This window comes from Macaca fascicularis, chromosome 12 (assembly GCF_037993035.2).
Source record: "Macaca fascicularis isolate 582-1 chromosome 12, T2T-MFA8v1.1".
NCBI classification, from domain to species: Eukaryota; Metazoa; Chordata; class Mammalia; order Primates; family Cercopithecidae; genus Macaca; species Macaca fascicularis.
In genome coordinates, this window is record NC_088386.1 from 96,380,975 (window position 1) to 96,396,098 (window position 15,124).

The 15,124-nt window shown below is 41.0% G+C and overlaps 1 protein-coding gene and 1 pseudogene across 1 annotated transcript in view; both read left to right on the forward strand.

Moving 5' to 3' along the window:
* The window catches only part of AOX3P (aldehyde oxidase 3 pseudogene), a 72,302-nt pseudogene extending 71,811 nt beyond the window's left edge, over positions 1-491 (forward strand).
* Positions 1-15,124, forward strand: part of AOX4 (aldehyde oxidase 4) — a 91,805-nt gene that overhangs the window by 2,787 nt on the left and 73,894 nt on the right. Inside the window, exons 2-4 of the mRNA XM_074009671.1 lie at positions 3,826-4,019; positions 5,030-11,152; positions 13,591-13,648. Coding sequence (XP_073865772.1) covers positions 11,096-11,152; positions 13,591-13,648 — 115 coding nt within the window. The 5' untranslated portion in view covers positions 3,826-4,019; positions 5,030-11,095. The remainder of the gene's footprint in view (positions 1-3,825; positions 4,020-5,029; positions 11,153-13,590; positions 13,649-15,124) is intronic.

Sequence of the window (15,124 nt, forward strand, 5' to 3'; positions counted from 1 at the left end):
CTTTAAGTGTACTTTGCATGATTTGAACCTGTTGATTCCCTATGCTTTCTGCCATATTGAAAAAAGCAAAAACAAAAACTCTGCTTGGTTTATTGGCTAAAGTAAGTATTGTGTACATTTAGTCTCCAATATTCAAAGAATTAGGAATTCTTTTTTATTTATCCAGTAAATAATGAACATCTGTTTGGAAAGAGAGAAAAGCTTATACAAGTTAAATAATTTTGGAGGAATGAATAAATTTTTTTAAAAACTACTTTGCTGCTAATTAATTATAGTGAGTTATTTGAAATGTTTTTGTTTTTAAACCATATTCCTTGTCTTTTTCTGAATTTTCCTTTTAGATTCCACTAATGGACTCTAAATGCTGTAAGCCATGGTCCATCCCTGTTGCCTACTGTACAAAGTTCATGAACAGAAGTTGATTTTCTAATGGATTTAAAGACAGTCGGTCACTAGTACAAACATTCGTAACTAAAATGTTTAGAAAATTAGGGACAATTCTTAAATGTTATTTCATATTCACAAAATATCTTATACCTTCAAGTATACATAAGCAATTATGTTTCTAGAGCTTCAATAAAAATATAGTGTTTAATTCAGTATAATCAATATAGCATTTCTCAATTGTGTGCAGTACTTCTATGCTATTTTTATCAAGAAAATGAAAGCCTAGACCATAATGTTTCTATTATGAGAAATAATGAGTGAACAGAAAGGATTTTGTGGTTGTTTACTCAAGAAATTGTGAAATTTTTTATTTAAGATGCTATGCCTAAAAATTATTCTTACTGAGTTTTCATCATTTGTCTGTATTAAATACTGAGGTATAACAAGTGATAATCCACAGTTACTATGAAATGAATATTCACTTTTTTTAATGCACAGGTCTGTAGGCAATTCACTGGACTTTCTAAGGCTCTCAGCTATCAAGGAATTGTTATTCACTCCATGAAATGTTGAATAAAGTAAAGTCACCTCCTAAGATGATTTATAGAAGAAGAATTTAAGGAAATTTTGGAAATAATTCCATAAAACGATGGAAATATTTGCCACCATAACACCAACAAAGCAATGTTTAGACGAATTCTATTCATTGATTTTCTTTCTTCCCTATGTTTATACTCAAAAGTGAAGATTGTTTGTTTTTGAGACAGGGTCTCGCTGTGTCACCCAGGCTGGAGTGCAGTGGCACCATCTCGGCTCACTGCATGCAACCTCCACCTCCTGAGTTCAAACTATTCCCCTGCCTCAGCCTCCCGAGTAGCTGGGACTACAGTCATGTGCCATAACGCTTGGCTAATTTTTATATTTTTAGTAGAGATGGGGTTTCACCATATTGGCCAGGCTGGTCTTGAACTCCTGGCCTCAAGTGATCCACCCACCTCGGCCTCCCAAAGTGCTGGGATTACAGGCGTGAGCCACCACGCCCAGCCAGATTGGTTGTATTTGATTACCCAAAATAGATCTACAGATGCTCCTGAATTTACCATGGGCTTATGTCCCAATAAACCTATTTAAATTGGAAATATCGTAAGTCGAAAATGCATTTAATATATGTAACCTACCAAACATCATTGCTTAGCCTAGCCTACCTTAAACACGCTCAGAACATTTGCATTAGCCTATAGCTGGGCAAAACCATTTAACACAAAGTATCTTTTATAAAAAAGTATTGAATATTTTGTAATTTTTTGACTGCCATACTCAAAGAGAAAAACAGGATGGTTTTATGGATACTCATTGCTATTGTACACAGCTGAAGGCATCATCATAAAGTCAAAAAATCGAACCATCATAAACTGGAGACCATCTATATTGTGTTAAGATGAGAATGGCCAAATGTCTGCAGTCAGTATACCTACCGGTTATGTTCAAAAGGCATAAATGGTCAATACTTTTCGCATTCGAATTATTTTCAAAATTGTTCAGTCCAGCATATTCTTTTTTTTTTTTTTTTTTTTTTTTTTTTTTTTGAGACGGAGTTTCGCTCTGTTGCCCAGGCTGGAGTGCAGTGGCACGATCTCTGCTCACTGCAAGCTCCGCCTGCCGGGTTCACGCCATTCTCCTGCCTCAGCCTCCCGAGTAGCTGGGACTACAGGTGCCCGACACCACACCCGGCTAATTTTTTGTATTTTTTAGTGAGGCGGGGTTTCACCATGTTAGCCAGGATGGTCTTGATCTCCTGACCTCATGATCCGCCCACCTCAGTCTCCCAAAGTGCTGGGATTACAGGGGTGAGCCACCGCGCCTGGCCCAGTCCAGCATATTGTAACATAAATATTCAAAAGTTGAACAACAACAGGCTTCCTTTTGTCCAATTTTTATATATGCAAACTTTTTAGTGGCCCTGATTTTCAACAAGCTGATTTTGTACATGGCATCACCATAAGGCCACTTGACTTAATACATTTTTGAATTCCCACTCATTCCCTCTCGCCTTTTTCTTTTGAGCCTTTCCTCCGTTTGCATTCACCATTTTTAGTTCAGGAGCAGCTTGTGTGGGGTTCAAATGAATGACGTGAAAGGTGGCAGGCTAAACAGGAGTAGGAAATTAGGGAAGCAATTTATATTCTAGACAGTTTCGGGAGTTTTTATTGGAACTACAGCAATGAAAATACCAACACAATAATAACCAATATTTGCATGCCAGCTTCCAGTTTACAAAACATTTTCATGTCCTCCACTTCCCTGAGTCTCGTAGCAGCCCTGAAAGTTTGCCCCTGTGTATTTAATGTTGCTTTGTAACTTTTATTGGATCATTGTATGCAGTTGTCAATTTCTTGAAGGCAGAAACTATGTCTTGTAGTTCATGAACATGCACATATATATACACCACACAGAAACAAACATTATTAAACCGAGTGCCAAGTGGTTAAGAGATTCAAGTAGCAGATTTGCTGGGTCTAATAATGAAAGAACTATTCCCGCTGTCAAGGAGACCAATGACACCATCAGAGAGGACTGTAAGAAAATCCACCGAAGATGGGCCAACAGGAGGGGCCTGAACACAGGAAGACCAGGGAGAGAACACCTAGGAATCCCCCTAAGAGTGTGTAATCCTGAGCCCTTCACATCTTGTGCATGGAAATCATTATTTTTAATGACTAAATTGCTTTCCGTGGTATCTATATCTCCAATTTTTTTCCGTTGAAGTACTTTCATCCTATTACAAATTTTTGGTAGTATAAGCAATGCAAATGTATAAGCATCAAGTAAAACATAATGGTTATATCCTAGTACCTATTCCCAATTTTGTTTATTTGAATTTTCTCATTTTAGATTTGTTAGATATTGATATTATTAAACTTTCCAAGAAAAAATGTTAGTCATATTTATCAATTCTATTCTTTTCCCATTTTCTAAATATTTTTCTACTTTTATCTTTCTTATATACCTATTCCTCATTTCTCTTGATTGAGTTTTCTTTTTCTACCTTTTTTGTAGCAATGGGGGGGGGGGGTCTCACTATATCGCCCAGGCTAGTCTCGAACTCCTGGCCTCAAGCAGTTTTCTCACCTCTGCCTCCCAAAGTGCTGGGATTACAGGCATGAGCCACCTTGCTGGGCCTTTTTCTACCTTTTTAAATTGAAAGTTTAGTTCTTTTCAATCATTCTAATTTAATAAAAACATCTAAAGCTATAAAATTTTCCCATGTATATGGCTTTAGTTGTATTTCATAGATTTTGATGTGCAATCTTGTCATCGTTATTTTTCTATAATCTATATTTTCTGTTTTTATTCCTTCTTTGAGCCTAAGTGTTTAGAATTTTATTTTAAAACTTACCTATGCTTACATGTTTTTGTCTTTTTGTCATTATTTTCCAGTTGGATTCCACTGTGATCACAAATGATTGTTTAAAGGGGAAAACAAGGAGAAAATTTGAGAAACCTGGAACAAAGTGGGAAAAAATGTAAGCATGAGACAGAGCATTAAAGAGTTAAGAAAATAGTGAAAACAAGGCATGAATGAGAAGAAGTGAAAGGACCCAAGGGGCTGGACAGAGCAAAGGACTGGGTTGGTCAGTATGGGCTCGACAGCAGGGTCGGATTGTTGAGTAGGACACATGATATGAGGCAGTGTTAGGAGTCCAGAAAGATGTGGGGAGGGAGGGACACAAGGATATTGAAAGAAATGAAAGAGAATCCTCAGGGAAAACCAGCAGCTCCTTGGTTGCGAGGGCCAAGAAATGTCTTTCTAGATCTACTCTTGATTCTACTCTAATGGCCCAAGTGTTAGACTTAATAACATCTTTTTCCTTTTCATTTATTGGGTGAATTTAATTATTTTGCTATTTTCTATTAAATAGGAGGAATGGATTTTAACATTGAAATGTGCCAGGAGCCCAGGAACTGTTCCACTCATACTATTTTCTTCATTCAACATTCATTTCTGACTTCCTATTATGAACACTGCTATGTCATATGATAAATACAAAGAGTCAACTTCCAAACATCTCACTTATTTACAGCCCATACATGTATGCCAGTTCCCTTGTTGCTGAGCAGAAAGCAGCTACTCCCACCTGAGAAAGAGTAAATAGCCAAGGTAGCAGTTACTTCTGAACCAGAAGAAAATTCCATAAACCCACCATCTACCTGCAATACCACACTTGCCAGGAGAGTAGGGGAGGAGATGCATATCCTGAGCCACTCATTAGCCCTTTCTTTCAATGGGGCGTTTAATTAATTAAGCTGCCCAGAAATGTCATGGCATTCACAAGTCTCCAGAGTGGTCCTGGCACATAGTACTTAGCAGCCAGGTCACTAGAGCCAGGCTGCCTGAGTTTGAATCCTGACTCTATGGCTAGAGTATGATCTTGGGCAAGTTTCTTATACTCCCCATGCGTCGGTTTTGTTTTGTTTTGTTTTTTGACCTCTAAGTGGGGGTTGTAATAGTACCTGCCTTGTTAGTTTTTGTTTTGTTTTGTTTTGTTTTGTTTTGTTTTTGGAGAGTAAATGAACCCATGGTTTAGAAGAGTGCCTGGTACAAAGTAAGCACTCAATGTAACTCTTCTTCTTGTTATTCCAGAATGGAAGCGTCCTCACCAATGCCCAGTCACAGACAGTGCTGGCCCCACAGAGAGAATGCAGCTACCCGAGAGAACACAGATAGAGGTGCTCAAGTTGGAAAGAGCTGCAGCATCACTCAGTCATTTGCATCAGGAAGTAAAGCAGCTGTTCAAAAATTTGCAAAGCAAATTGGAGAGAAGCCAAGACTTTCATAGAAATTAGTTGATGGGGATTTCCTACATGGAGACTTTTTCTTCAGCAAGTACATAAACTGCAGCACAGACCTGTCTGCGATGAGTATTAAGAGCCCTGAAATAAAGTATGGGGCTCAACAGGGACTCTGAACAATGTGGACCACCCAGAAGAGGGAGTCCAGGAAGAATGCAGACTGTTCTCTCAGCCACAATGCTGAGGTTTAAAACGTATTAGTTCTTTAATGAGGAAGAACAAGAAATTGAGGGCAAAACACTCCAAAATCTTTAGTTATAAAGGCTCCATTACAGTATGGCTTTAGTTATTCTTTTTAAAAAATCCTCGTGTTCTTTATAAAGTCATAGTGAAATCAGTCTGGTGCTTGACATTGAAGAAACAGTGACCCAGACTTGGACGGACCCTGCCCTCATGGAGTTTACGATCCAATAGGAGAGACTGACATTATACAAGTAATCACACAAATGTCATTGCGAGATTTGATAAGTGTGTAGAAGAAAAAGAAGGGGTCAGTAAGGATAATGTCAGAGGACTTTTGGATTTAGGAGTCAGAGACAACTTCTTTGAGAGAGCAACAGTAATGCCATGCCCTGAAGGATCAGGGGGTATTCACCAGGAGAAGAGCTGCAGTAGACAATACCTGGAACAGCATGCTGAGGCTTGGGGATGGGAACTGTGGGGTGTGGTCCAGAGACTGGGAGAGGCCTATACTTGGAGCATCCTCAGTGAGATGGAGAGCTGGGGTGGTGGGGACACTATGGGATATAAGGGAAGAGCTGGACCCCCAAGGATTGTGTGGGCAATGTTAGCATCTTCATTTTTTCCCAAACACAGGCTAAGTCATGGAAGGGATTTAGGCACACAAGCGACATATTCCAATTTATATTTTTAATGGATCATCCCAATTGCAGTGTGGAAAACGAGTCTGTGGGTCTAGAAAGGAAAAGAGAAGTCTATCAGGGAGGCTTTCAGCCTGGCCATCAGAGTCACGGTCATGGCGAACACAACCAAATACAGAGACCCCTTTGCTAATACTAGATCCTGAAAAGGTCATGTCTGTCTTGGTGAGGGGGACTCCCCATTCTACAAAATGGCACCAAAACCACAGACGAGATCACTGAAGTAAAGTTCCTCAAGCAATAAAACATTTTTTGGATTACATTTTGTTTAATCAAAAACTATCAAGAATGCGATTTAGCCATTATGAAGTTTGTGAAAAGAATGAGTGGGTTTGACCCACTGAAATAAGTAGCTGAGAATGTGATGCTGGAGGCTGAGGGGCCCCCTGAATTCAGGACAGTGGAGCAATAGATAGAGGAATTAGGGAGACAGCAAATCACTGCAGCAATGTTATTGAAAGTAATATTGACGACTTTGACTTCTGCTGGCAAACAATGCTTCAAATATTTCACTGCTGAGTTCAGCTTTCCCTGACTGTAGTCAGCCCTGTTGCCCTCGGAGGCAGTGCAGGATCTGGCTCAATCAAAGGACAAGACAGAGGTAGAGTTGCAACCTTCTTGGGTCCTCAGCGCTTTTGACTTTGTGGGCCCCTTCCTCTATAAACACAATATTATGGATACTAAGTAGGTCTGCTAAAACACACAAATGTTACTACTGCATTGGTTTTATATATATATATATATATATAAAATATGTATAACCATATATGTGATATACATTATATATATATCTCACCCAAGCTAGTTTATATTCATTGTTTTCTTCTGATTTTAGGAGAAAATCTAAATTTGTGGGCCCTGAAAGTTGATATGTCAGCCCTGCAGAGGGCAGACTCCAGGAATCCCAGGCAGGTGAGTCCCCAGGGAGGAGAGGGGGATTTAAACATGCCATTACTCTTAGAAGGTCTCTACCCATGGAAACATAGCTGGTTGTCCCTCTGAGTACACTAGCATCCCAATAAATGTTCTGGCCGTAGGTGACCAGATGCATGTACCAACAGATTCGTGTTCCCACAGATCCGTGTACCAAGCTGCACTAAGAGAATCAGTCTGGTAACCTAAAATAATGTGAATGTTTTCCAACTGATAAACACTTAAGCCGAATTAAATTTAAAGGAGTTTAATTGAGCAACGAATGACTGGGGGCAAATTGGGCAGCCCACAGAATCACAGCAGATTCACAGAGACTCCACGGGTGCCTCGTGGTCAGAACAAATTTATAGACAAAAAAGGTAAAGTGACATACAGGAATTGGAAGTTTGATACAGAAACAGTGGGATTGGTTACAGCTCAGCGTTTGCCTTATTTGAATGCGTTTTGAACATTCAGCAGTCTGTGAGTGGTTGAAGTATGGCCACTGGGATTGGCCAGCACTCAGCCATTGTTACAGGTGCATACTGTTTAGGATTTCAATTTTGTCTGACTGGTAAGCTAGATTACAGTTCACCCACAAGGATTCAAATATAGAAGTAAGGAGTCCTTCTTAGGCCATATTTAGTATGTTTTAACACAACCTTTGTATCTCTTGAACCTTAATTGAAATCTAATGTATAACTTGTCACAATACTTCTAGAAAAGGATGTTTCCTCCTACTTCCCTCAAGCCCACAATGGCTTTCTCCAAAGCCCTCCAAATTCTGACCCCAGTATCGCTTCTCTGACTGTCTTCCCCAGAATGTCTGTCTTCCTTTTGTTTCCTCTCTACCCATTCCCCAGCTTGCTCTCAACAAGACACAGAGAGCAGTCTAGAAAGGAAAACATACTTTCTCTGAGGGAGAGGGGAAGAGGGAAGGCTGAGAACACCTCTTGTCAGTTTCTGCCCTGTCACAACTGCAAAAGCTAAAAGCCCTTTAAAAAATAAGTCATTTTGTTACAATGCCAACACAGAATGTACTTCTAGAAAGGCCCTTTGCTGAGACCAGTTTGTCAGGAAGCTGCTAGGAGAGGCAGTGAACACAGGCGAGTGGGTGCAGTGCTAGAGGGGCTGGTGCTGTTTCTCAGTCTGACACATCATGGAGAACTGCTGCAGGGAGACCCCATTCCTGAATGAAAGGAGATCAAAGGGTAATGTCATCCAGCCCTCCACATGGAAGTTTCTTTCAGTTCCTGGGGTACAGAATTCTCCAGGCACTTAGTGGCAGAACAGAGGGTTCCTTTCTTGCAGATGAACCAGAATTGAGAAACACCAGAATTAAGTACAGACTGCAAAGTATGCAATCTGTAATACAAAGGCATGGAAAAGGCATGGAAATATTTGAGGAAGGCAGTACATTTTAGACAATATGTCTCAAGGAACCTTATTCATATCTGAAGGATGTTCTATTTGTCATGCAGGGACAAGTGGTAAGTGCGTATTTAAACAGCTGGTGCTTTTAGACTCAACAGCATGGCCTTAGGATCAGGTCTCCAGCCCTGCAAGGGCATGAATCTCCCAACACGACCTGCGTTTCCGGGGAGGATGAGGCTTCCCCACTCAGACAATGAGAAGTCTGTAGTTTTACACCTTTGGGGAAACAGATCCAAGCCTGCTGATAATGCAGGAGCTCAAGAAATATCTAACTTGAAGGTATAGTTGCTGATTCTCACAGGCTAAGAGTGACAGGTCATCACTGTATCATTACAAGCTTGAACAAAGAGCTGCAGGGCTCCAGAGCAGTTGGTGTTCCATACATGCATATTTCTGTTCACCAGGGAGACACTGTAGCTCCATCTGCTTGAAAAAGACGTCAAAATAGCCTGGACTCAGAACTGTCAACACATCTCTGGAGGGTCGTGCTGGGTCTTCCTGTGAAGCATGTCCCATCAGTGGCAAAATGAAGCCAACACAGCTAGTGATGAAGGTATCTAGGGTCAGGCTCTACAATTTTTGAAAACTTGATGGATAAATTGCCCTAACATTTAAAAGCTGCAATAATTTCACACGCAGTGGAAACTATTACTCTCTTAGGGTAGACTATTCCAGCATTCCAGGAAAACAGAATTATTCGGTATCTCACCAGGTGGTTGAGGAAACAAGCAGTGTGATATTACAAATAGGACTTTCATAGGGCACAGACTCAGGTGTGCAAAACATGTGACTAAATCACTGGGTGCCTCTGATCCCTCATTTGTAAAGTAGGGATTGTATTCCTATCTCAAAGATTGTGATGAAGATTAAATAAACTAATGCAGGGAGACGTTTTGCCTGGCATATACTTAAGTACTGAATAAAGGTTAGCTATTACCCACAGTTACACACACTCACACATGCATGTGCACACACACGTATACATTTAGATTGTATCTCAAGCCCGATCCACCTGGCAGCAGAAACTCAGTCCTCCTCAACTGAGAGGAAACTCAAAGTTCTTGTAGCAGCTTAGAAGAACAATAGCATTGGGACTGACACTCACCTTAGGCATCCCTGTCTGCTCTATTACCTATCTTTGTTCCTGGCATCTCTGCCAAGAGTTTCAAAGGACTGTTTTGAAATACTCCACCTGAACGTTACCTAGTTTGTTTGTTTTTGTTGTTTTTGTTTCTGGGGGTTTGTTGTTGTTGATTTTTGTTTTTTGGGGGGTTTTTGTTTGTGTGTTTGTTTGTTTTTGCATTCCTGTGATAAGAGCTCGACTCTGAAGGCAGGGAGTCCTCACTGATACATGAAGAGCAAGAAAATAAATTGCATGAGGAAAGCACATCAGCTCATAGTTCAAATTGTCCTGACACAACAGGAACATGACTCTTTTCTAGTACTTTACAATTCCCATGGAGTGTTTGCTTACATCTTCTACAAGCTGGTGACCCTCAAATTGGCATCTCCAGTGTGGACCCCTCTCCTGATCTCCTGATTCCTATGTCTGACTGACACGTGCACTTGGAAGTCAAAAAGGTCCAAGAGAGAACTTTCAATTCACCCAGTCTTCTCATCCCAGCAAAAGGCACCAACTTTCACCCTGTTGTTCAATCAACAAATCTAGGATTCATCTTTGAGTCGTCTCTTTCCTTTACCCCTCCCATCTAATCTATCAACCGGTCCAGTTGGATCTACCTCCAAAATTTATGCCACGACTTTCACCTTTTCTCCATCTCTGATGCCACCATCCTATACCCTAGTCCAAGCCACCATCACCTCTAGCCCAGGGTACACAAAAATGGCTTCAGATCTAACCTGCAACTGCCCTCCTACCAGCAATAGTACATTCTCTGTACAATGGAATGCTCTACTGTAAATAGCATCATGTTGCATCCTAGCTCAAAACTCTCTGATAGCTTCCCTTCCCACTAGATCCCTCCAAGACCCTTGTCCTGGCCACCAAAACGTCTCTGACTTTCTGTCAACACACCTTCCCCAGCTCCCCACACTCAGCTGTGCTGACCTCCTTTCTGACACACCAAGCTCCTTTCCTCCTGGGGGCCACTGTACTTGCTGCTCTTATCCCATGCCTTCTCTTGGTGAGCTTGTCCTTTAGGACTCAGCCCGAGTGCATGCCCGTACTGACTACCTAAAATTAAACCAGTCTCTCAAGTCACCTTGCATCACCTTACCCTGTCTCCGACAACTATTTTTTTAATTTTAAAAAAGTTACTTTTATTTACTAGTCTTTGGCTTTGTAGACATTCTCCTGGGGAAACCGGTCCTAGACTCCAAAGGAAACACGTGAAGATGCTGGTTTGACTCGTTCATGAAAGAGAAAGACACGGTGCTGCCCAGAGCTGCTGAAAATGTTTGTGGGCTGGGCGGGGGGAGCCCTGGTTGGTATTCCTGGTCTGGCAGTGCAGCTATAAACCACCCACATCAGGCTGCCACTGTCAGTTTGGGCTTCCTTGGGGCCGACAGGCATCCAAGTAATTACTCTAACATATCTGCTCTTTAAAAGAACAAAAAACAAACACACTCTATCCCAGTGAAGGCTGTGTGTGTGTGTGTGTGTGCGCGGCATGATGCCTTCCCTTCCCCATTCTGATGAGCTGATTTTTTTCGTGAACGGAAGGAAGGTAAGTTTTTGACATGATTATTATAAATTTTCATGTATCGGGGTTGAAAGTCAAGCTTTTTTCACTGTGATGCCACTTCTTATTTCTTTAATCTTTCTCTTCTGTTATTTTCCAGTCATATATAGTGGTATGAATTTGAACATAGGTTGTTAGTTTAAGTTTCGGTGCAAAATTATTAAAGTGTGGGGGCTTGTGTTTGCTTTTAATTTTTCTTTTGAATCCAAAAAGAACTCTTTTACTTGTTATAGTGGGAGTGATATCTGACAGCTGAGCCTCAGGGCACAGTTGTGAAAAACTGTTATCCCCTCTTCATTTGGATATTAGCTCTACCTGAGTTCACCAGCCCTGTTTTCATAGAAGGTATATATGACATTGAGAATGATAATGGCAAAGAACTCTCAGATGATTTTGTTTTGCCTTAATACATTCCCACAGGCTGATTGATTCATCTAGAGGTCAGTGCACCCCTGGCCTGGGCAATACCAAAAGTCAGTAATTTCCCCACCAATAAGAGAGGTGGCAATGTGAATGCTTAGCTTGTGCCAGATGTTCTCAACTCGGTGCTATAATGAGTAAATGAAAAGTTTGAGGTGCTTTAAAGTCAGGATGCATATCTAATTGTTTGAGACAATTAGAAGAAAACTAGAGAAATAATAAAAGTAGAAAGTTATTTTAGAAAGTAATTTGTTGTAATGGGCCGGGTGTGGTGGCTCACGCCTGTAGTTCCAGCAGTTTGGGAGGCCGAGGAAGTCGGATCACTTGAGGTCAGGAGTTTGAGACCAGCCTGGCCAATATGGTGAAACCCTGTCTCTACTAAAAATACAAAAAAAAAAAAAAAAAAAAAATTAGCTGGCAATCCCAGCTACTCTCGGGGCTGAGGCAGGAGAATCACTTGAACCCAGGAGGCGGAGGTTGCAGTGAGCCAAGATTGTACCATTGGGAATTTTGCCTGTCAAATAGCAAAAAATAGTCATGTTTAGGAAGCCTATGAACTAATAAATGAAAAAATGAAAGAGAAAGGATAGAACAAAGAAAGCATGAGGTTAGTGATCCTGAGTGACCTGAAGCCAACTGGAACATCAGAAAAATAATTGCTGAGTGACAATTTGCAGTAATTCCATACCTGGAACATTGTATCGGATAAACGGATGTCTTTATACACAGCATAGTGTCATCAGGCCATGCTCCCCCAGTGTGGTGGGGGCAAGATGAAGGCATAGTAGACCCGGCATGCTTATCATCAACCCCTACCCTCTGTCTTGTTCCAACCTTGAAATAATTTCCACTGCCACACAATTGTGGTGTTAGAGAAAATACAACTATAAAGCTTTGATTTGCATCTGCGGTGCCACTGTACTTAGTCCCTTACACACACAAGATTTAGAGCAGAAGGTTGCTGAGCTCATCTCTGACTGAGTAAATCTTCTGAGGACTTGAAAGGAAACTTGGAAATAGGAGGCAATGTATGAAGAAATAATGTGGTTTGTTGCCTTTTTCTGAGATGGTAAAAATAAAAAGAATGATGTCCTCTTTCTCTGGGTTCAGTGTTGCTACCCTTCCAGGCAAGTTTCTGTAATCGCTTCCCTAAGTTCTTGTGCTTATACCCAACACGAGAACTGCCTGCATTCCTCCAGGGCCAAGGAGGGCAGATGTGCCCACTGTAATCCATTGGCCAGAGTAGCCTGGAGCAAGATGTGAGGGGCAGAGCCGCAGTTCATATCCCCTGCACTCCCACCTCACTGGGGAAACAGGAGTGGCTCCCTGGGACATGCTCAATTAGTGGCAGAGGCAGGGAAGCAAAACCCTGTATTTTAGAAATCTCCGGCTCTCCTTTTTGATGACTTTCTGTGGCCATGAGTTATCTGAGTCCTTTTAGAAACTCAGTGTCTCTGTGCATCTGTTCCCATTTGGGTCCAGATACAAATGGACTCAAAGCCAAGGAGGAAAACCAATCTGGAATTTATAATTGTCATATATATTAGAAAATTCAGAGACATTGGAATAATATTCCACTATTTCTTCAAAGTTCTACTTCCACGTGTTAACAAAAGGTTTTTTGTTGTTGTTGTTATTTTTTTCCTGTAAAGTCACCACCTATCGTAAAGTGCCACTACACTCCAGCCTGGGTGACAGAGTGGGACTCCGTCTCTAAAACAAAAACAAAACAAAAACAAACAAACAAACAAATTTCTGATGTATGGGTTATCTTTGACCTAAGTAGAGTTGCCAGAGTCAGCATATAAACATACAGTACACCTAGTTAGATTTGAATTTGAATGCAGGGGAAATGCTTATACTTAAATATTATTCATTGTTTATCTGAAATGAAAATGTCATTGAGCATCCTATCAAAAACATGACTCCGAAACAATGGACCGAATTGCCCTAACTTGTTGATATTATCCTCATAAACTCTCTGATCTCATTTCACAATGTAGGTGATAGAGAGGAATGCTGATCCTGAAGTAAATCTACTGTTCTACGTGAGGAAAAGACGTATCCTTTTATTTTACTGTAGTCTGTCTGGACTGGGCAGTAAGAGGGAACATGCTGAGACTTATCTAGGAAGTTGCCTGTGTTTGGTCTAAATAAACAGCCTCGTGTTCCATTTGTACAGTCTAGCTGGAGTGCAGAGAATGCATCTAAATGTGATAGATTCATTTGTTATTTCTTGTATTTTTTACTTGAACAAAACCCCAAAAAATCATCCAGTGAACCATGAGTGTCCTCACTTTGGAAAGAGCTTTATGGCCTTTGAGCCCCGAGGTCACCCTGATGACAGCTTCCTATTCAGAGGTGTTAATATAAAAAATGTCTAGCCAAGCTTTTGTCCAGCCAAATGTTCAGGGGTGCATGTCACTGACAATAGCGTCCCACAAAGACGTTTCACTGACTGGTCCCATCTCATTTCATAAACCTCATCAGAGGAAACAAACTTTTATAAATATATTTCAAAATTCCAAAGTGTAGCTAATATACTCCCAGCTCTCCACCACTGGTCTTCACTCCCCATTCTTCCAAGACCTGCAACAGAACTTTGGTGAATGCTTCTTCCTGAAGAATTCTGGAGTTTGGGTACAACTATAAAGGAGTAGGAGGGAGTGGTTGTGGTTATACGAATCTGTCTATGAGACAACATCATGCAGAACTACACACAACACATACACACGTGAGTGCTATATGAGAGGTGAAATTTGAATAAGTTCTATAATCTAGTTATCAGGATTGTACCAGTGTCAATTTCCTGGTTTTGATGTTGTGCTGTAGCTCTGTGGGATTTTATCAGCTGGGGGAAGCCGGAGGATGGGTATATAGGACAGCTGGTACTATTTTTGCAACTCCCTGTGAGACTAAAGTTATTTCAAAATAATAAGTTAGTAATACATACTTATTGAGCACCTACAAAGTGCCATGCTCTGTGTTAGGCTCTAGGGATCCAGTGGTGAACAAGAGAGTATTATCCCCTCTCTCTATCCTTTTGTCTCCCAACATAAACATCTAAAAACACTATTTCATTGCTCTCTATTCTTTCCTTGCCAAACTTATTTAAGAAATGGTTTGTACCTGATGCTTCATTTTCTTTCCAGACTTCATCTCTCAGACTTAACTCCTTGTAGTCCCATTTCCTACCCTATCATTTTACTACTCTGTAAGGGACAGCCTCCTAATGTCCCAATCCACTCACATTCCAGACAGGCTGAATCCCCACTCCCTGCTCCTCCTGTTTCCCATATACCCAGCCTCAACAGCTCAATAGTCAGCCAGCTCTGCCACTCCCCTTTCATATCATTCCTAAATCCACTACATTCTTCACCATGCTTTCTCTAGACATTATAAAATGAAGACATTCATCTATATTGGGAGCGAGCTGAAATTTCACAGACTCCCGAGTAAACGTGGCCAGAACCAGCTTCAGGCAAAACCAACCCTCAGCCTCCCATTTCCCCATCTTTCCCGTACCCCCTATCTACC